At 39.2% G+C, this 23,626-nt stretch overlaps 1 protein-coding gene across 1 annotated transcript in view; it reads right to left on the reverse strand.

Moving 5' to 3' along the window:
* Nucleotides 1–23,626, reverse strand: part of LOC150084884 (glycogen phosphorylase-like) — a 227,805-nt gene that overhangs the window by 81,861 nt on the left and 122,318 nt on the right. Inside the window, exons 11-12 of the mRNA XM_090376683.1 lie at nt 12,284–12,398; nt 8,183–8,284 (exon numbers count right to left, since the gene is read on the reverse strand). Of these exons, the coding sequence (XP_090232809.1) occupies nt 8,183–8,284; nt 12,284–12,398 (217 nt within the window). The remainder of the gene's footprint in view (nt 1–8,182; nt 8,285–12,283; nt 12,399–23,626) is intronic.

Genomic DNA, 23,626 nt, shown 5'->3' on the forward strand with positions numbered 1-23,626 from the left:
AACTGCCAACGAGATCCGATTCAAGACTGCCGCAGTCCTCCGCAACACTCGAAAAACGTGCTCAAACCTCAACCACCGCCAACGTGCCGCCCTGTCATCTATAAGAAAAGACAACTCCATCGTTGTACTTCCTGCGGATAAAGGGCGCCGGACTGTTGTGCTGGACCGATCAGCCTACCGAGAGAAAGCCTTGGCCCTATTACTCGATCCTAACGTATATGAACCTCTACCTGATCCTCCCGTTAAAGTCTTGAAACGTCTGGAAGCAAATGTTAATAAACTTGTCCACGCATGGCTTAAAGATAAGAAGATCCCGACCGCGACTCACCATCTTCTGCGAGGTACTGGCTGTCAACTACCACAATTCTACGGATTACCAAAGATCCATAAACCGGGTATTCCTCTCAGACCTATAGTGTCTTGCTGCAGTGCCCCAACGTATGAACTGTCCAAACACATCGCGAGCCTCCTCTCGCCTCTTATAGGTAATACATCTCACACCGTTAAAAACAGCAGTGAATTCATTAACACCATTAAGGACATTTCAATCCCTGATAACTCTGTCATGGCATCATTTGACGTGGTTTCTTTATTCACCTCGATTCCCGTCCAACAGGCCGTGCACTGCGCCAGAAGGCTCCTTGAGAGCGACTTAAGCCTCCAATCCAGGACGTCACTATCCACTGATGACATCTGTACCGCCCTCAACCTATGCCTCTCTAGCAGCATCTTCACCTTTGAAGACTCACTCTACAAACAAGTACATGGCACTGCTATGGGTGCCCCTGTCAGTTCCGTAGTAGCTAACATCGCCATGGAAGATCTGGAGAAGCAGATACACCAGAACCCACCTACACCTATTACAACGTGGTGTAGATATGTCGACGATATTTTTACCATAATACCACGTGGTTCTGAAACGGTACTACTAGAATACCTCAACTCTCTATCCAATTTCATCAAGTTTACCGTAGAATCAGAGGTGGACGGTTCGCTCCCGTTTCTGGACGTGCTAGTGCATCGCGTAGGCCCACATCTAGAGACCTCAGTATACCGCAAACCCATGTGGTGCGGTCAATTCACCAACTACGGGTCCGGCCACGCTCCAAGCCATCTCAATAGCACTGCCCGCACCCTGTTCTCCAGGGCCTGGAGCCATTCCAGCACCGACACAATTAGACGTAACGAGATCTCCCGTGTGAAGGCGGACTTAACCAGATGCGGTTATCCATCCCATGTACTAAACAGATGCTTGTTACAGGCACAAGAGCTTACTTCCAACCCAAGACCTCCGAAGCAAGTCGGCATATCATCCGCCTACATTCCGTACTATCCAGGAGTGTCAGGACGTATCTCGAAGATCCTGAGAAGTTACAACATAAAATGTGTACAATTACCAGGTAGGAACCTACGTTCACTTGTCTCCAGTGTGAAGACCCCTGTCACACCTGTCTTACGCAGCAATGTAGTGTACCGTATCACCTGTAGGGCCTGTAACAGTTGCTACGTAGGTGAGACATCGAGACGTCTCCAGGATCGCCTCACGGAACACGACAGAGCAATCCGGCTTGCCGAAACTGACCAGTCCGCGCTTGCAGAACATTTTTGGGCTACGAACCACGATCTTGACCCCAAGCGCGACTTTGAGATAGTGGACCACGCGCGACACTTTCGCCACCGCCTATGGCTAGAGTCACTAAACATAATGAACAACCCTAAGGCATTAAATCGCCAGAAAGGCATGCGTATACATCCAATCCTGGAGACAACCGTTTTATTGATGGATGATCACTGGCGCAAGGCAGCACACGTCCGTGCTACAACAATGACGAATGAGTAACGTGCCACAGTTTGCTTGTAATGTATTTAAAAATTCTGTCAGTTGAGAAAGGGACACGAGTTCCGAAAGCTTCTGGAAATATTTTATTTTATTTTATTTTACTGGGTATACTTTAAATAAATATCTGTAAATCTTAATATAAGATTTTTTATACAATTTTGAATGTGTTCTAATTTCTAGTGCAAAGGACTCAAAATCCAGAATGTCTCTGGTCCCAAGCCTTCTGGATAAGGGGTACTGTATTTCTTTTTGCCTTCAAACAACCAACAGTTGATTCTATAAACCTGATTACTGAAAAAAAAAAAAATTATCACCGACTCCGTAGCCAGGTGGGCAGGAGCAGCAATGCATAGCACACACTTCTTAATTAGACTGGGGTTCAAGCCCATGACCACCAAATATGGAGGATGCGGAAAGGTCAGGGAATGTCCACTACACATCCCCGCAGCAATATGGCTTTAGTTGCTAATGCTCCTAAAAACCAAATAACAACAACAACTGAAAAAATATATACTACAGTAACTAATAATTAGCCAAACACCAAAACAGTGCCCATGTGAATAACTATTACTAAAATTACAAATTGTATAAATTTATATTTTACAAAAATCTATGAAATAAATACTTCTTAGATAGCATATCTCATGAATTCACTTAAAAAAAAAAAAAAAAAAAGTAATCTTGTTTTAAAAACGACAGTTACTATCACCAATCTCTTATACAAAGTGACATCCAAAATTTATGAGAATGATCACATAACGATGCATATATAAAGAATTTTAGTGAAACATGCAATGTGCTTGATGAGCTTATAAAATGGGTAGGTCAAAAGAAGAGAGAGTTTCTATCAAATTTTGTTGCAAGTTTGGTAAAATATCTTCAGAAACATATGACATGCTATAATTTTGATGCTTTATCAAAAATACAAATGTTCAGATGCCTTTCAAGAAAAAAGGATGTTCACTTCAACTAGTCTATCTTAAAGTTTCTGAGCAAGAGTCAAACGCCTGTGCACCATCTCCCTGTGTCCTCTGAAACTTCTTTTCAGCAAAGATGAAAAGCTCAGAGGAAGATTTAAATGTTGATTCTATTTTGACACTATTACGAAAAAAGAATTCCATGCATGCATGCTTCATGTCAATTTTTTTTTTTATGTTATATTATATAATATACATTGTATAATTATTTATCATATTATATTATATTGCATTATATAATATGTTTGTATTTGTAAAATAATAACAGGAGTTTACCTCAATATAATACGTAGAATACTTCCATATGATACTCTCCAGAAATTAAAACGAAAAAATCGAAAACTTACATTACAGTAAAATATAAGACTATGTATATAAAGTGCTTAGCATCATAATACACAGCCATTTCTGAATAAACAGAAAATTTTTAAGGTGGCATCGTTTTAGGTTATATCTCATATTGTGAATGCCTTCACAACGAGTTGCCATGATATTGCACTACTTCGAATAAGTAACGCTTCACCTAAGGAGAAGACTAGTGTTACTTATTCTCAGATAGGTACCACCACCCAGACAGCACTGTTTCAGGGCTATTTGGCCCTTCGTCAGTGAGTGGGTAGGTACCCAAGTGATGCAATGATGGCAAAAACAGTTATGAAGTATAACTCCACAATATGAGAGATGCCTGTGGTGTATGATGTATTTAGACTAAGGCGCATTTAGGGCTAGAGCCTCAAGCTGCGAACAAATTTAGACTATGTATATAAAGTGCTTAGCATCATAATACACAGCCATTTCTGAATAAACAGAAAATTTTTAAGGTGGCATCGTTTTAGGTTATATCTCATATTGTGAATGCCTTCACAACGAGTTGCCATGATATTGCACTACTTCGAATAAGTAACGCTTCACCTAAGGAGAAGACTAGTGTTACTTATTCTCAGATAGGTACCACCACCCAGACAGCACTGTTTCAGGGCTATTTGGCCCTTCGTCAGTGAGTGGGTAGGTACCCAAGTGATCACTTGGGTACCTACCCACTCACTGACGAAGGGCCAAATAGCCCTGAAACAGTGCTGTCTGGGTGGTGGTACCTATCTGAGAATAAGTAACACTAGTCTTCTCCTTAGGTGAAGCGTTACTTATTCGAAGTAGTGCAATATCATGGCAACTCGTTGTGAAGGCATTCACAATATGAGATATAACCTAAAACGATGCCACCTTAAAAATTTTCTGTTTATTCAGAAATGGCTGTGTATTATGATGCTAAGCACTTTATATACATAGTCTAAATTTGTTCGCAGCTTGAGGCTCTAGCCCTAAATGCGCCTTAGTCTAAATATAAATAATTGAGTATTACAGCTCCGATTCATACTATATAATATATTTGTATAATATATGCATATTAAAGGAATAATTAAATAAGAAAAAATTCCTAGTACAATGCTTTAACAAACTTTCTCATGATACAGTCATTTTAGTAATAGCCAGTTTACAATGCACAAGGTTCAGAAAGAATTTAATTTTTCTACATTTGATATTTTTCTACAGCAGCTGTTTATATTTTGATAACACAATAATAAAGAGTGAATGCCAGACATGCTAATTGATTGAAATAAAAAGTATGCATTTCCAAATGATTTACACTACACAAACAACTTAAATGAAAACATGTTTACATTTAAATGAGTGGTATAAACTGAAAATAATCTGTTTATAAATTAGCATTAGAATTAGCATTAGCATTAGTAGAGGCATTTGATGCAAGAAAGCAAGCTTATGCAGCATCAGCCAAAAAAAAAAAAAAAAAAAACCACTTCCACTTCACCCCTCTGTTCGTTCAAAATACCTGTCCAGCTGAGCCTTAAACTTATTTAGGCTATCAACCTCCACCACAAGGGATGGAAGTCTGTTCCACCAACCAACCACCCGCTGGCTAAAGGCAAATTTCCGCACGTCTATCCTATATCCGTCTTTCCTCAATTTGAATTTATGCCCTCTCAGGTGATTTTTCTGAGCTAGAGGAAGAATCCCATCAGCATTGAGCATGCTTAAACCATTCAAGGCTTTATACACCTCTATCAGATCACCTCGCTGGTGCCTAGTCTCCAGACACTGTAATTTGCAAAACTTAAGCCTTTCTTCGTAAGAGCACCCCTTTGTTCCATTCACTAATCTTGTTGCCCTTCTCTGTACTCGTTCCAGCAGCTCTACATCCTTCTTGAAATGAGGCCTCCAGACCTGTATACAGTACTCTAGGTGTGGCCTGACCATCGCCTTAAAGAATGGAATAATCACCTCCTTATCCCTGCTGGAAAAATTCCTGTATATCATTGACAATACTCCATGAGCTACTCTTGCAGCCCGTCTGCACTGTCAGAGAACTTCATATCTGCCTGCACAACCACCCCCAAGTCCCTTTCATTCTCTACCACTGTCAGTGTTGTACCACAGAGTTGATACGTTGCTCTGGGGTTGCTGTTTCCCATGTGTAGTACTTTACATTTGTCAATGTTAAACTTCATTTGCCACCTCTCAGCCCATCTGCTCAACCTTTCCAGATCCTGTTGCAGCAGCATAGTGTCAGTAGTGTCCTTGACAACCCTGCCAACCTTTGTATCGTCTGCAAACTTGGACATTAAGCCCGATATACCATCATCAATATCATTTATAAATACAGAAAACAATAATGGACCCAACACTGAGCCCTGAGGGACTCCACTAATAACATCAGTCCACGATGAGCAGTGTCCATTGATTACCACTCTCCGTCTTCTCCCCCTCAACCACCCCTTTATCCATAGCAGCAATTTGCCTCCAATGTCACACTGCTCCAATTTGTGTAGCAGTCTTCCATGTGCAACAGTATCAAAAGCCTTTCTAAGATCCAAGTATATAATATCAAAGTTATTCCCTGCATCCAGTTCTTTTGTGACTGCATCATAGTATCCAATCAAGTTGGTCAGGCAAGACTTCCCCTTAACAAAACCATGCTGTGTCTCAGCTATAACTGAAGTCTTGTCTAAATGATCCTGCAGTGCTTCTTTAACCAGTGCCTCCATTAATTTTCCTGGAACAGAAGTTAAGCTCACAGGTCTATAATTACTTTGTCAGCCTTTGATCCTCCTTTGTGAATTGCGGTCACATTTGCACATTTCCAGTCTATGGGTACCTCCCCTGAGTCCAAGGAAGCTCTCATAATTATGGCTAAGGGTTTGCTTACTTCCTTTGCTGCCTCCTTTAATATAACTGGATAGATCCCATCCACCCCGGGTGCTTTTCTTGTGTTTATCTTCAACAGTTTCTCCTCCACTTTACTCCCAGTTATTTCAAGATTCTGAAGCTTACTGCTAGAGTTGAATACACCTCTGGCATTCCCCTCGCTGAATAACTCCTCATGTGTGAATGTCGATGCAAAATATTCATTTAGTTTGTTAGCTACCTGAGCAGGATCATCAACACTTGACCCATCAATATCAAGTGGACCAATCTGATTCATCCCCTTCCTTCTAGAGTTTACATAAGTAAAGAACTCTTTGCTGTTTTTCTTTGCATCCCTTGCCAAGGATTTTTCGTAATCTGCCTTCGCCTGCCTAACCTCCTTTGTAACTTGGTTGCATATCAACTTGTATCTATCATAGGCTTCTGTGTCATGTGTTAATTTGTATGTATCCCATGCATTTTTCTTCTCTGCCATATGCCTCATTAGTTCATCTGACATCCATTTTGGCCTAAACCTTGAACAATATTTCTTAGTTGGTATGTAAAGCCTAGTAGCTTCCAAGGTAAGTTCTTTGAATGCTTCCCATTTTGAATTTGCTGTTGGTAACATCATCAGTTGGTCCCACTGTATAGAATTTAAATACTGTCTCAGTCCATCGTAGTCGCCTTTACGAAAGCAATAACCCTTCCCTTTACCCCTAATGGTAGTTACCTCTTTGAGTAAATCCCACTTCAGCCCACTGTGATCACTGCAACCTAGTGGTTCATTTATCTGCAGATTCTTAATGCATGAAGAATCACTGCTGATAATCAAATCAAGAGTATTACTCCCTCTAGTTGCCTCCCGAACATGCTGATGTAGAAAACAATCATCCAATAAATCCACAAAAGCCCTGCTAGTGTGTGAGTAACCAGCCCCCAAAATCCAGTCAATATCTGGGAAATTAAAATCTCCCATTATAAGACACTCTGATTTACTGGCCCACTCTATTTCCCTGTACAGTTCCTTATTATACTCATCAGAGTCATTAGGCCTATAGCACACTCCTACTCTCAATTTTGATCTCCCAATGTTTATGTCACACCAAACTGACTCCACACTGCACTGTCCAGCGATGTCGACTGGCTTCACTTCCTTGGTTTTTATGTGTTTCTTAACTAATAGCATAACACCTCCCCCCTTCCTATCCTGTCTATCCTTTCTGTAGACGTTGTACTCCCCAAATTGCAGTTCCGCATCCCTTATATCTGTGTGACACCACGTCTCTGATATCCCAACAATATCTGCCTTCGATGTTTTGAGCAATACCTCAAATTCATCAAATTTATTTACTAAACTCCTAGCATTGGTGTACACGCAAGTATACCTGCACCTGTTTCTATTCTTAGCTACCCTAACACAACCCATGTGTTTACTTGTACCGCAATGGCTCCCAGCAGTCTCTGAAATACCATGCATCTTGTTTTTCAGGCTTCTGCTCATTCTAATAGAAGCAGTGCAAGAATCTCTTTCACCTCTGGCAGTGGCTACTGTCAATCTATTGGTCTTTGTCTCCCCCCAAGCTAGCAGTTTTCCGACCCACCTAACACTGCCTCGATAGCATCAGCAAATATTCTTGCACCCTTTCTATTTAAGTGTATCCCATCCCTGTAGAAGCAATCTCTCCTGTTAACAAGTACAGTCCAGGCTGAAAAAAATTCTACCCCTTGAGCCTTGCACAATCTTTCCAGGGCCGAATTGATCGACAAGGCTCTCATCATATACTCCCTCCTATCGTGTCTGGGCAGAATTGCAGACACTTTCAAATTCAACCCTAATTCTCGGCTTTTGTTCAACAGTGACCTGTACTTGTTAAGTAATTCTGCCGGTCTCCTACTCTTAATATTATTAGTGCCAACGTGTACAACTATATCACCTTTTGTGCCCTTAAAAGATGATATTCGCTCTACAACGTCAAACGCTCTACAACTACAAATTGTAAACAATAAGGAAGATGTTGCAGGTATATAAATTTTTAACACGTTCATCTGCTGTAGTTTTATTGTGCAAAAACTTAATATAACTAAGAAGCAAGTGTAAAAATAAAATGAACAAGAGGTGCTGAAAGATTAATTAAAAATACTTAAAACTGAAAAAACAAACCTGCTTTATTTTTTGAATTTCACGGACAAAAGCTCTGTCTTCTACTAAAGGTTTCAGGTTTTGAAGCTCCTCAAGGTGAGTAATCCATTTGTCTCCAATACGCTAAATAACAATAATGATAATAAATTATTTGCCCTTTTTTTAGTTACAGTAGCAGTAGGGATGTAACACCAAAAAAAAGGGGATGGAGAACACACAAAAGGAGATTTTTTAGGGGAGTTTCCTAAGAAATCAATGCAAATTGCAATATAAATTGAAATTGAATAGTACTTGATGCACAAAAACAAAACATTTATACTGTAGAGTGAAAAACATCTATAGATCTGGCACAGTTTTAATAAAGATAAACCCAGTAAATTAAAAATTTTTTATATACAGTAAACTCTTTAAAATCTATGAAATAAATACTTCGATAATTAAGAGGTGCTGCTGTATTTTAAAATTTTACAGATTTTAGAGATGTATACCTAGTGGTTAAATAGATTTAATAAGCATATTTCAATAACTGTCAAGCACAAATAGCCAAACTTATTTACATCTGTAGACATTTAAAATGATTATCATATCATTTCAACTGTATTTGCAGCAGCAGGATTTAAACTGCATGGATAGCAATGTAGTCTTAATTCTCACTAATTCTCAGTCTTAATTAAAAACTTGCCTTTGTAAAGAATTGCCCTGATATTGCACTACTTTCAGCAGATACATTTAGCTTTATTACATTTTTGAAAACTGATTTAGTATACCATATGGCAATTCACATCAAACAACTTATTAGCAGAGTCCCCAAGGGTTTAGTGCTGAGCCCATTGTTGTTTCTATCTTTAGTAATGGTATTAATGAAGGCATATCAGGCTTAATATCTATGTTTTCAGATGATACAAAGGTTGGCAGGATATCATTAGCATTAGTAGAGGTATATGATGCAAGAAAGCAAGCTTATGCAGCATCAGCCAAAAAAAACAAAAAAAAAACTTCCACTTCACCCCTCCATTTGTTCGAAATACCTGTCCAGCTGAGCCTTAAATTTATTTAGGCTATCAACTTCCACAACAAGAGATGGAAGTCTGTTCCACCAACCAACTACTCGCTGGCTAAAGGCAAATTTCCGCACATCTATCCTACATCTGTCTTTCCTCAATTTGAATTTATGTCCTCTCAGATTATTCTGAGCAAGAGGCAGAATTCCATCAGCATTGAGCATGCTCAAACCATTCAAGGCTTTACACACCTCTATCAGATCACCTCGCCGGTGCCTAGTCTCCAGACACTGTAATTTGCAAAACTTAAGCCTTTCTTCGTAAGAGCAACCCTTTGTTCCATTCACTAATCTTGTTGCCCTTCTCTGTACTCGTTTCAGCAGCTCTACATCCTTCTTGAAATGAGGCCTCCAGACCTGTATACAGTACTCAAGGTGTGGCCTGACCATTGCCTTATACAAGGTAATAATCACCTCCTTATTCCTGCTAGAAAAATTCCTGTATATCATTGATAAGACACCATGAGCTACTCTTGCAACCCGTCTGCACTGCTCAGAGAACTTCATATCTGCCTGCACAACCACCCCTAGGTCCCTTTCATTCTCTACTACTGTCAGTGTAGTACCACAGAGTTGATACGTTGCTCTGGGGTTGCTGTTTCCCATATGTAGTACTTTACATTTGTCAATGTTAAATTTCATTTGCCACCCCTCAGCCCATCTGCTCAACCTTTCCAGATCCTGTTGCAGCAGCATAGTGTCAGTAGTGTCCTTCACAGTAATCATGTTACTGTGTCAGTAGTGTCCTTCACAATAGTTAATCACAGTAATCAGGGTATGCTACTACAAGATCTAGAAAATTTAGGCAGATGAGCTGAACTATGGCAGTTGTAGTTTAATATTGACAAATGTAATGTACTTCATAAGGATAGCAGCAATCCCAGATTAATGTACCAGCTGTGTGGTACCACACTCAGGGCAGTAGAAAATGAAAAAGACCTAGGGGTATTGTATCACAATATATGAAGTTCTCCAGACAGTGCAGACAGGCCACAAAGACAGCTTATGGGGTTTTGTCAATGATATACAGGGATAAGAAGGTGATTATCCCTTTGTATAAAGCAATAATTACACAACATCTTGAATACTGCATACAGGTCTGGAGGTCTCATTTTAGGAAAGATGTCAATCTTTTGGAGGAGGTGCAGAGAAGAGCAACAAAACTGGTGAGGGGAGCAAAAGGATACTCTTACCAGGAAAGGTTTCCGTTTTGCAAATTGCAGTGTCTGGAGATAAGGCACCTGTGAGGAAATCTGATTGTGGGTTTAGAGCCTTGAATGGATTGTTTAATCTCAATGCTGATGGAATCATTCTTCATACTCAGACTACACACACAACACAGCATAAATTCAAATTGAGGAAGGATAGTTGAAGGTTAGATGTGCAGAAATTTTTCTTCAGACAGATGGTGGTTAATTGTTGGAACAAACTCCCAACTGGTGTTGTGGAGACCAGTCATTTGAATAAATTCAAATTGAGGAAGGATAGTTGAAGGTTGGATATGCAGAAATTTTTCTTCACACAGAGGGTGGTTAATTGTTGGAACAAATTCCCATCTGGTGTTGTGGAGGCGGGTAATTTGAATAAATTCAAGAACTAGATAAATTGCTAGAAGGGATGGACAGCTGAAATGGGAGGTGTTGGCTTTTTTGTTTTTTTTTTTTTTGGCTGATTCTGTATAAACTTGCTTTCTTGCATCATTTGCCACTACTAATACTACTACTAATAATAATAATTACTACTTTATGACTGTTTTGTCTACATATTGTCACCAGAGACCACCTGCTATCTAATGAGTGAGCAGGTAGTCCTGAAACAAGCTATCTCAACAGTTTTATCTTTTAAATAAATGGCCGATTAACCTTTTGGAGTGGCCATCTATTTGAAAGTAATGTAATAATTGGGACTCACTGCAAAGGCAAGTTTGTTCTACTGTGAGAATTAAGACCATTCATTATCTGTGCAATTTAAATGAAAGAAATATCACTTTTTTTTACATAAATTAAAGACAAATGCAATCATTGATGCAAGTGCCAGGTTTATTTCTTAATATTTCTGGATTGTAAATGTTGACTTTTTTTTTTTTTTTTTTCAAATGTTCAATTTTTAAGGAATTCCAGATTGCCAAGTGCTGGATTTTACAAAGTTTACTGTATATTGTGAATATTCAATTAAAATTTACAAGCATTCCCTCCTGCAAAATTTCAGTATTGCAAACAGGAAAAGTGTTCATCACCATTATTAGATAAAATAAAGAAATAAAAATAAGACTCATTTTACAAAATATTCTTTCAAAATCAATAAAATAGAGCTAACATTTAAACATCCTAATTTAAATGATATTTTAATATAGTTAAGAAATAGAGTGTGCTTTTCAATGCAGCTTGTTGCAGAAATTAAAATAGCGTTTTAAAATAACTTCTCTGCATTATGTTTTTCGATCAACCATTTGAGGATGCTGCTATCCCTCCAGTGACGATGACAGCACACCTGGGCTAAGGCTCTTTAGAAATGACTACAATTGTCCATGTAATCAACGTAAAGTAACTAATATCATTTTTAATTAGATAACATCACATTAGATAAAAATTTAAAAGACTCAGCAATCTTGAATTGAATCAGCTATTAGTCAACACAGTTTGCAGAGTCTTTTAAATTTTTAAAATAGAAATTTAAAAGACTCAGCAATGTTAAAAAAATAAAAGAAATAAATAAACAAGACAGGAGTAGTTTGTAAGCAGTGGAGCAGTGGTAGAAAAGTGGTCGAATAGATATTTTGCAACAATATTTACAGTTGAAAGACCATTTGAACCATTAATCTTACAATTAATGGTAAAGTTAAGTTTCCAGATCCAGTTCAAAGCCCAGAGAAGCCAATTATATACCTTCTCTAATCCCTCAATTTATTATATCTAATGTTGTATAATGTAATATATCTAATGATGCAGAAAAACTTGCAACTTTACCTGTCAAAATTTAAAGATTCATTTCTAATATATATTTTTTAAAGAAATTTGGAAACATTTGAATGAGCATTAAATCATATTAATAGGCACACTTACTTGAGTTATTTCATCTGCCAAGTGAGGATTACATAGCAATAGCCACCGTCGAGGAGTAATTCCATTAGTCTTGTTCTGAAACTTTTCAGGTGACAAATCATAAAAATCTTTAAAACTGTAAAGAATAAGAATCAACATACACAATCATCAGAAATGTATGGTATGTGTGTATACAGGTAATGTTAATAAAAACAAGTTGAAATAAGAGCACTGAATTTAACTTTTTTCCACATTTGACCATTCCCTAACTTCTCTTATCAAATTTAGCCTTCATTACAGTATCAACATTACAGTACCTCACAATATAATACTTAAAATCTTACCTATGAATGCACTTCTAAGAGAGCTGATAACACAACACTGGTATCAAAACATTTTGTAAAACTAGCTACTTTCATTTGTAATTGCCATACAATTCATTTTGAAAACTGCATCATAAAATGCTTTCCTTCCTTGGTGCCAAGAAGTATATAGTATAGTTGATTTTCAATATAAAAAAGAAATTTGTTATAGAGCCCACTGTAGGTGCCTGGAGATTGATTTAATCCTCGTGGATAACCAGAGCATTTGAAATGCTCTGGTTATCCACAATGTTAGTGGTGTCCGTAAAACTCATGCAGCCACAGTCTCAGAAGTCGCACTAGTCAATATGCTTTCCATAGCCAGTCAGAGGATTAAGAAGATACCCGACATGGATAATAGCCTCTGGTCAACCTGTGTTGTGGTTCCCCTTTACAAACGGGCGTATGTTTAGTGAGTGATCTATGCCTTCAAGAAAATTTCTCCTCTCTATGTTTACATTGTCACAGTAGCTGAATATCTGAGTGATTCTGATATTTTGCATAGTATTCAAAGAACTAGTGACAGTAGCAACATAGGGGGTGCCTCTGTAGCCAGGTGGGCAGGAGCAGCAGTGTGTAGCACACACTTCTTGATTAGACCGGGGTTCGAGCCCATGACCACCAAATACGGAGAATGCAGAAAGGTCAGGGAATGACCACCGCATATCCCTGGAGCAATATGGCCTTAGTTGCTAATGCTCCTAAAAACCAAAATAACAAACAAACAAACGTAGGGGGGGGGGATTGAGGAAACTAAGATATTATATAAACTTTAAGAAGATGAAATGTTGACATATTTTGAAACTTTGTCGAGCCTTTCACTGTGTATAAAATGTTCTAAAATATAATGGCATACAGGCAATAATTAAAAAAAAAAAAAACTGTATTACCAATCTCCAAAAAAACTAGCGTGAATTAAGGATGATTGCTAAAGAACTTGATGTGGAAACTACAAAGATCAGTCGTGTGTTCGGGCTACGAAGAGCAGCTTGTAGCTTGCGAATGGTAATTGCGGGTTAAGGGAATTATCCTGCATTGTGGAAACATTTTGGATCAGATGCTGCCGTAGCCCAGTGGTCAGGCGCGCGAGTGCATAAGTATACGTGCCTTGAGTGATCGGGTTCAAGCACCCTGACTGCTGAATATGGTGCTGTTTCTTGTATTCTCTCTACCTTGGCGACTCTGTAGCCAGGTGGGAAGGAGCAGCAGTGCATAGCACACGCTTCTTGATTAAACCGGGGTTTGAGCCCGTCACCACCAAATATGGAGGATGCGGAAAGGTCAGGGAATGACCACCGCATATCCCGGAGCAATATGGCCTTAGTTGCTAATGCTCCTAAAAACCAAACAACACACTCTCTCTCTACCTTGTGAACTCCTCTGATGGTATGGTCACCCTGAAGTATAAACAGGGAATTTATTTTTATTTGGGATTGTTAGAGCGACTTTTAAATCTGGAATTTCTTAACCATTTAGCAGTAATGATCGACATCCTGCAGGAGCTCTCTTGCATTTCAGAAGCTTTACAGATTCACTATGGCAAAATCAGATATATTAATTATTCGAACTATCAATGCTATTGCTAATTTGAAAAATTCTGAAAGAAAATATGAAGCTAAAATTGAGAGCATGTTGAAGTGTAAAGAATCTTTGAAGGAATCAAAATCGAAAGTAAGAACAGTAAAATTACCTTGTGACAAGTTATTAAATGCATTGTTTTATCCTTAAAGGATAAGTTATTAATGCAACAGGGTGATTTTAAATTAAATAAAGAAAATAATCATACCATTGAAAGAAATTTTAAACATATTCTACCGGAAATCATGGAATTTAAAAGAACTTTCGTTTGGGTGGCAGACACTGTGAAAACCGAATAAGAAATTTGTTTTTTGATAAAATATGAAATAAAAATCAATGATTTTATTGATTTTGTCGAAGACAGGTTATCTCTAAAATTGAGTGAAATTCCCTTTACAGTTAAGATAGCCAGAAATATCTTTGTCACCATTGGGATTAGCAGTGCTGAAACTGAGCGAGGTTTCAGCGTAATGAGTAATATCATGTGAATGAATGAATAATGTTGAAAATTAAACACATTGCAGATTATGATGACCATACATCTAAATGGAAAACCATTACTTCAATTTGAACCGGATCGTTATGTCAGTATTAATAAAGAAGTAAATTTCATATGGCAATTTTTAAAAGAAAATTTTCTTGAATATTTGTGCAATATTTTTTTCATGTAATCTGTGATTTTTGTGTACCTTATCTAGAACAGTTCGTTTTTTATGTAATATTTGTTTTTATATTCTAGAATGTTTTGTGATAATTCGTTATTTGTAATATGAGAAATATTTTTGTTATTTTTTATTTGCAATATTAAAATTTTATCATGGAAAAAAATGTATCCAATATATTTCTCTAGTTGTAAAAAAAAGAATAAAAAAGTCGCACGTCTGCCGAGCACGAGTGGTAGATGGTTTTATGTGAAACATCCTTCACGTCACTACATGACATCACATGGTTGTGACGTCATACTATTCAAAAATTCCAAACAGTTAGAACTCGAGATATCGTACTGGTCATGAAAAATGCGTCACGTGCTCTAATCTAATCATATACTACTAGTGAGGGTCCCACACAGACTAGTGTGGGAAGCACCTCTGGCAGACGCCACGGGTGATGTCACTTCCGTGACCGATCAGATTTACTCGGTAGGTACCCCCCCCCCTCCAAAAGGATGTTTCACATCAAAAAGTCGGCAGACGTGCGAGTCCATTGTTAAAATATTCACAGCTCACCACTGCCTGTATGTAGTACTCAAGTTGTGGCCTGACTGATTATTCCTTATACAAAGGAATAATCGCCTCCTTATCCCGGCTAGAAAAATTCCTGTATATCACTGACAAGGCCCCATGAGCTGCTCTGGCAGCCCGTCTTCACGCTCAGAAAACTTCATATCTGATTGCATAATTACCTCTAAGTCTTTTTCTTTCGCCAATACCTGAGTGTAGTACTGCACAGTTGGTACGTTACTCTGGGGTTACTGCTACCCATACGCAATACTTTGCATTTGTCAATGCAAAGTATTGACAACTTTCCACCTTCCCAACTTCAGTTGCCACCTCTCAGCCCACGTTTGGGCTGAGAGGTGGCAACTGAATTGCCCAACTTTTCTAGCTTCTGTTGCAGTAGCGTACCATCATTACTGTCATTAACCACCCTACTAACCTTTGTATCATCTTTAAACATGGACATTAAGCCTGATATCCTTTCATCAATATCATTGATAAATATTGAAAACAACAATGGGGCCCAACACCAAAGCCTGGGGGACTCCACTAAAACCATTAGTCCACAAAGGGCAATGTCCACTGATTACCATTCTCTGTCTTCTCCCACTCAACCATCGCTTTATCCAATGTAGCAACTTGCCCTTAATGCCGTACTGCTCTAATTTGTACAGCAGTCATCCATGTGCAACAGTAGTAAACAATTTCGTGAAATCCAAGTATATGATATCAAAATTTATGCCCTCTGAGGTGATTATTCTGAGCAAGATGAAGAATCCCATTGGCATTGAGCATGCTCAAACCATTCAAAACCTTATACACCTCTATCAGATCACCTCGCCGTTGCAGAGTCTGGAGACTAGGCACCGGCGAGGTTGTTGTTGTTGTTATTTGGTTTTTAGGAGCATTAGCAACTAAGGCCATATTGCTCCGGGATATGCGGTAGTCATTCCCTGACCTTTCCGCATCCTCCGTATTTGGTGGTGACATACTCAAACCATTCAAAGCCTTATACACCTCTATCAGATCACCTCGCCGTTGCAGAGTCTGGAGACTAGGCACCGGCGAGGTTGTTGTTGTTGTTATTTGGTTTTTAGGAGCATTAGCAACTAAGGCCATATTGCTCCGGGATATGCGGTGGTCATTCCCTGACCTTTCCGCATCCTCCGTATTTGGTGGTGACGGGCTCGAACCCCGGTCTAATCAAGAAGCATGTGCTACGCACTGCTGCTCCTTCCCACCTGGCTACGGAGGCGCCTCACCGGCGAGGTGATCTGATAGAGGTGTATAAGGCTTTGAATGGTTTGAGCATGCTCAATGCCAATGGGATTCTTCATCTTGCTCAGAATAATCACCTCAGAGGGCATAAATACAAATTGAGGAAGGACGGATGTCGGATAGACGTGCGGAAATTTGCCTTTGGCCAGCGGGTGGTTGGTTGGTGGAACCGACTTCCATCACTTGTTGTTGAAGTTGATAGCCTAAACAAATTTAAAGCTCAACTGGACAGGTATTTCGAACGAATGGAGGGGTGAAATGGAAGTGGGTTTTTTTTTTTTTTTTTTTTTGGCTGATGCTGAATAAGCTTGCTTTCTTGCATCATATGCCTCTACTAATGCTAATGCTAATGCTAAAATTATTTTTGGCATTCAGTTCCTTTGTGACCACATCATAGTATCCAATTCAATTGGTCAGACAAGACCTCATTTTAACAAACCCATGCTATGTCTTAACTATTACTGCAGTCTTGTCTAGATGATCCTGCAATGCTTCTTTAACCAGTGATTCCGTTATTTTCCTCGGAACACAAGTTGAACTAACAGGTCAGTAGTTACTTGTGTCACATTTTGAACCCCCTTTGTGAATTGGTGATACATTTGCACACTTGCAGTCCATGGGGATCTCCCCTGAGTCCAAGGAAGCTCTCATAATTATGGCTAAGGGTATGCTTACTTCCTTTGCTGCCTCCTTTAATATAATTGGATAGATCCCATCCACCCCAGGTGCCTTCCTTATGTTTATCCTCAACAATCTCTCCTCCACTTTGCTCTCAGTTATTACGAACTCACTTAGTTCCCTGTTAGCTTTTGATAAATTTCTAGCACTCCCTTCATTAAATAACTCCTTGAATATAGATGCAAAATACTCATTTAGTTTATCAGCTACCTGAGCATGATCACCAACAGTCAACCCATCTATGTTAAGTGGTCCAACCTGATTCATCCCTTTCCTTCTAGAGTTTACATAAGTAAAGAACTCTTTGCTGTTTTTCTTTGCATCCTTTGCCAAAGATTTCTCGTAATCTGCCTAACCTCCTTTGTGACTTGATTACAGACTAGTTTATATCTGCCATAGGCTTCTGTGTCATCTCATAATTTATATGCATTCCATACATTCTTTTTCTCTGCACACAAGCCTCATTAATTCATCTGAAATCCATTAGGCCTAAACCTCGAACAGTATTTCTTAGTTGGAATGAAGAGCCTAGTAACATCCAAAATTAAGTCCCTGAAGATTTCCCATTTAGAATTCAACGTTGGTATTATCATCAGTTAATCCCACTGTGCAGAATTTAAAAACTGTCTGAGACCACTGTAGTCACCTTTATGAAAGCAAAAGCCCTTTCCCTTTAGCCTTGGATGGTAGTTACATCTTTAAGTAATTCCCACATCAGTACATTGTGATCACTGTCACCCAGTGGTTCCTTTATCTGTTAATTCTTAATGCATGAATGATCACTGCTGATAATCAAATCAAGAGTAATATTCCCTCTGGTTGCCTCTCGAACATGTTGCTGTAGAAAACAGTCATCCAATAAATCCACAAAAGTCTTGCTATTGTATGAGTGACCAATTCGCAAGTTTCAGTCAATATCTGGAAAGTTAAAATCTCCCATTATAAAACATTCTGATTTACTGGCCCACTCTATTTCTCTGCACAATTACTCATTATGCTCATCAGGCCTATAACACACACCTACTCTCATTTTTCCTTTGCCAGTTCTTATTACACACCAAACAGACTCAACACTGCATTGTCCACCAACATCAATTGGATGCACTTCCTTAGATTTTGTGTTTCTTAACTAACAGCATAATCCCTCCTCCCTTCCTGTCCTGTCTATCCTTCCTGTACAAATTGTACTCCCCAAATTCCAATTCTGCATTGCTTATATCTGTGTGACACCACATCTCTGATATCCCAACAATATCTGCCTTTGATGTCTTGACTAGCACTTCAAGCTCATCAAATTTATTAACTATACTCCTAGCATTGGAGTATAGTTAATAAATTTATTCCACTATGACTCCCAGCAGTCCTGGAAATTTCCATTACCTTGATTTCCAGGCTGCTGCTCATTCTAATAGAAGCACTGCAAGAATCACTTATGCCTCTGCCTGTGGCCACTGTTAACCTTTTAGTCTGTGTATTTCCTGCACGCTAGGAGTTTTCCGACCCACCTAACAAATATTCTTGCACCCTTTCTATCTAAATGTACCCTATCCATATAGAAGGAGTCTCTCCTGTCAACAAGCACTGACCAGGCTGAAAAAAAATTCTACCCCTTGAGCCTTGCACAATCTCTCTCCAGTGCCAAATTGATCGATAAGGCTCTCATCATATACTACCTCCTATCGTGTCTGGGTAGAATTGCACTTTCACATTCAACTCTAACCCCCTTTGAAGCCCCTTTGTGAATTGGGCATACATTTGCACACCTGTAGTCCATGGAGATCTCCCCTGAGTCTAAGGAAATTATCATGATTATGGCTAAGGGTTTACTTACTTCCTTTGCTGCCTCCTTTAATATAACTGGATAGAGCCCATCTGCCCCAGCTGCTTTCCTTATATTTAACTTCAACAATTTCTCCTTCACTTTGCTCTCAGTTATTACGAAATCACTTAGATCCCTGTTAGAGTTTGATAAACTTCTGGCATTCCCCTCCTTGAATAACTCCTCATGTGTGAATGGAGATGCAAAAGACTCATTCAGTTTATCAGCTACCTGACCATGATCATCAATAGTCAAGCCATCTACGTTAAGAGGTAACTACCATTAGGGGCAAAGGGAAGGGTTATTGCTTTCGTAACGGTGACTATGATGGACTGAGACAGTATTTAAATTCTATACAGTGAGACCAACTGATGATGTTACCAACAGCAAATGCAAAATGGGAAGCATTCAAAGAACATATCTAGGAAGCTACTAGGCTTTACATACCAACTAAGAAATATTGTTCAAGGTTTAGGCCTAAATGGATGTCAGATGAACTGATGAGGCATATGGCAGAGAAGAAAAATGCATGGGATACATACAAATTAACACATGACACAGAAGCCTATGATAGATACAAGTTGATCTGTAACCAAGCTACAAAGGAGGTTAGGCAGGCGAAGGCAGATTATGAGAAATCTTTGGCAAGGGATGCAAAGAAAAACAGCAAAGAGTTCTTTTCTTATGTAAACTCTAGAAGGAAGGGGATGAATCAGATTGGTTCACTTGATATCGATGGGTCAACTGTTGATGATCCTGCTCAGGTAGCTAACAAACTAAATGAATATTTTGCATCCACATTCACACATGAGGAGTTATTTAGCGAGGGGAAAGCCAGATGTGTATTCAACTCTAGCAGTAAGCTAGAGAATCTTGTAATAACTGAGAGTAAAGTGGAGGAGAAATTGTTGAAGATAAACACAAGGAAGGCACCCAGGGTGGATGGGATCTATCCAGTTATATTAACGGAGGCAGCAAAGGAAGTAAGCAAACCCTTAGCCATAATTATGAGAGCTTCCTTGGACTCAGGGGAGGTATCCACAGACTGGAGATGTGCAAATGTGACCCCAATTCACAAAGGAGGATCAAAGGCTGACACAAGTAATTATAGACCTGTGAGTTTAACTTCTGTCCCAGGAAAATTAATGGAGGCATTAGTTAAAGAAGCACTGAAGGATCATTTAGACAAGACTTCAGTTATAGCTCGGACACAGCATGGTTTTGTTAAGGGGAAGTCTTGCCTGACCAATTTGATTGGATACTATGATGCAGTCACAAAGGAACTGGATGCAGGGAATAACTTTGATATTATATATTTGGATCTTAGAAAGGCTTTTGATACTGTTGCACATGGAAGCCAGTGCACAAATTGGAGCAGTGTGACATTGGAGGCAAATTGCTGCTGCGGATAAAGGGGTGGCTGAGGGAGAGAAGACAGAGAGTGGTAATCAATGGACACTGCTTGTCGTGGACTAATGTTATTAGTGGAGTCCCTCAGGGCTCAGTGTTGGGTCCATTATTGTTTTCTGTATTTATAAATGATATTGATGATGGTATATCAAGCATAATGTCGAAGTTTGCAGACGATACAAAGGTAGGCAGGGTTGTCAAGGACACTACTGACACTATGCTGCTGCAACAGGATCTGGAAAGGTTGAGCAGATGGGCCGAGAGGTGGCAAATGAAGTTTAACATTAACAAATGTAAAGTACTACACATGGGAAACAGCAACCCCAGAGCAACGTATCAACTCTGTGGTACTATACTGACAATGGTAGAGAATGAAAGGGACCTGGGGTGGTTGTGCAGGCAGATATGAAGTTCTCTGAGCAGTGCAGACGGGCTGCAAGAGTAGCTCATGGTGTATTGTCAATGATATATAGGAATTTTTCTAGCAGGGATAAGGAGGTGATTATTCCCTTGTATAAGGCAATGGTCAGGCCACACCTGGAGTACTGTATACAGGTCTGCAGGCCTCATTTCAAGAAGGATGTAGAGCTGCTGGAACGAGTACAGAGAAGGGCAACAAGATTAGTATGGAACAAAGGGGTGCTCTTACAAAGAAAGGCTTAATTTTTGCAAATTACAGTGTCTGGAGACTAGGCACCAGCGAGGTGATCTGATAGAGGTGTATAAAGCCTTGAATGGTTTGAGCATGCTCAATGCTGATGGGATTCTCCTTCTCGCTCAGAATAATCACCTGAGAGGGCATAAATTCAAATTGAGGAAAGACAGATGTAGGATAGACGTGCGGAAAGTTGCCTTTAGCCAGCGAGTGGTTGGTTGATGGAACAGACTTCCATCCCTTGTCGTGGAAGTTGATAGCCTAAACAAATTTAAGGCTCAGCTGGACAGGTATTTTAAACGAACAGAGGGATGAAGTGGAAGTGGGTTTTTTTTTTTTTTTGGCTGATGTTGCATAAGCTTGCTTTCTTGCATCAAATGCCTCTACTAATGCTAATGCTAAAGTCAACCAAACTGATTCAATTCTTTCTTTCTAGAGTTTACATAAGTAAAAAAGTCTTTGCATCTTTGTCCAAATTTTGCTTGTAATCTGCCTTCGCCTGCCTAACCTCCTTTGTGACTTGATTACGGACTAGCTTATATCTGCCCTAGGCATCTGTGTCGCAGATAATTTATATGCATCCCATGCATTTTTCTTCTCTGTGACAAGTCTCATTAATGCATCTAACATCCATTTAGGCCTAAACCTTGAACAGTATTTTTTAGTTGGTACGAAAAGCCTAGTAGCTTCCAAGGTTAAGTCCCTGAAGGCTTTCCATTTAGAATTCACCATTGGTAACATCATCAGTTGATCCCATTGTACAAAATTTAAAAACTGTCTGAGACCCCTGTAGTCACCTTCACAAAAGCAAAAGCCCTTCCCTTTAGCCTTGATAGTAGTTACATCTTTAAATAATTCCCATATCAGTACACTGTGATCACTGTTACCCAGTGGTTCTTTTATCTGCAAATTCTTAATGCATGAATAACCACTGCTGATAATCAGATCAAGAGTATTACTCCCTCTGGCTGCCTCTCAAACATGCTGCTGTAGAAAACAGTCATCCAATAAATCCAAAAAAGTCTTGCTAAGATGTGAGTGATCAACCCACTAGTTCCAGTCAATATCTGGAAAGTTAAAATTCCCCATTATAAGACATTCTGATTTAGTCTGTGGCTCACTCTAGTTCTCTGCATAACTGCTAATTGTACTCATCAGATACATTAGGCCTATAACATACAGCTACTCTCATTTTTCTTTTCCCAGTGCTTATGTAACACCAAACTGATTCAACATTGCATTGTCCACCAATGTCAACTGGATGCACTTCCTTAGATTTTATGTGTTTCTTAATTAACAGCATAATCTCTCCTCCCTTCCTGTCCTGTCTATCCTGTACACATTGTACTCCCCAAATTCTAATTCTGCATTGCATACATACCTCTGTGACACCACTTCTCTGATATCCCAACAATATCCTCCTTTGATGTCGTGACCAGCACTTCAAACTCATCAAATTTATTAATTATACTTCTAGCATTGGTATACAAGCAAGTGTACAGGTGGTGAACACTTGCTTGGTGTACAAGCAAGTGTTCACCACCTGTACATGCATCTGTTCCTACTCTTATTTACCCTAACACATCCTATGCATTTACTTTTTTCACTATGACTCACAGCAGTCCAGGAAATTCCCAGTAACTTGCTTTCCAGGATACTGCTCATTCCAATAGAAGCAGTGCAAGAATCACTTTTGCCTCTGCCTGCAGCCACTGTTAATCTTTTAGTCTGTATATCTCCACTAGCTAGAAGTTTTCCAACCCACCTAACACTGCCTTGATAGCATCAGCAAATATTCTTGCACCCTTTCTATTTAAGTTGTTTTGTTGTTGTTTTGGTTTTTAGGAGCATTAGCAACTAAGGCCATATTGCTCCGGGAATATGCGGTGGTCATTCCATAACCTTTCCGCATCATCCGTATTTGGTGGTGACGGGCTCAAACCCCAGTCTAATCAAGGAACGTGTGCTACGCACTGCTGCTCCTTCCCACCTGGCTATGGAGGCGCCTCTATTTAAGTGTACCCCATTCTTGTAGAAACAGTCTCTCCAGTTAACAAGCACAGACCACACTGAAAAAAATTCTACCCCATGAGCCTTGCACAGTCTCTCCAGGGCCGAATCAATTGACAAAGCTCTCATCATATACTCCCTCCTATCGTATCTTGGCAGAATTGCAGATACTTTCAAATTCAACCCTAGCTCAACTTTTTTTCAACAATAACGTGTACTTGCTAATTAAATCTGCAGATCTCTTTTAATCTTATGGTCATTGTGCCAATAATTTCACAATATCTTCCCCATCTCCCTGACAATAGAGTCACCAACAATAACTAGTTCCTGTGGGACCAGCACATTCTGCTTGGAGAT

Source organism: Mastigoproctus giganteus, chromosome 6 (genome assembly GCF_048544385.1).
Source record: "Mastigoproctus giganteus isolate SK-2022 chromosome 6, ASM4854438v1, whole genome shotgun sequence".
In the NCBI taxonomy this organism is placed as follows: Eukaryota; Metazoa; Arthropoda; class Arachnida; order Uropygi; family Thelyphonidae; genus Mastigoproctus; species Mastigoproctus giganteus.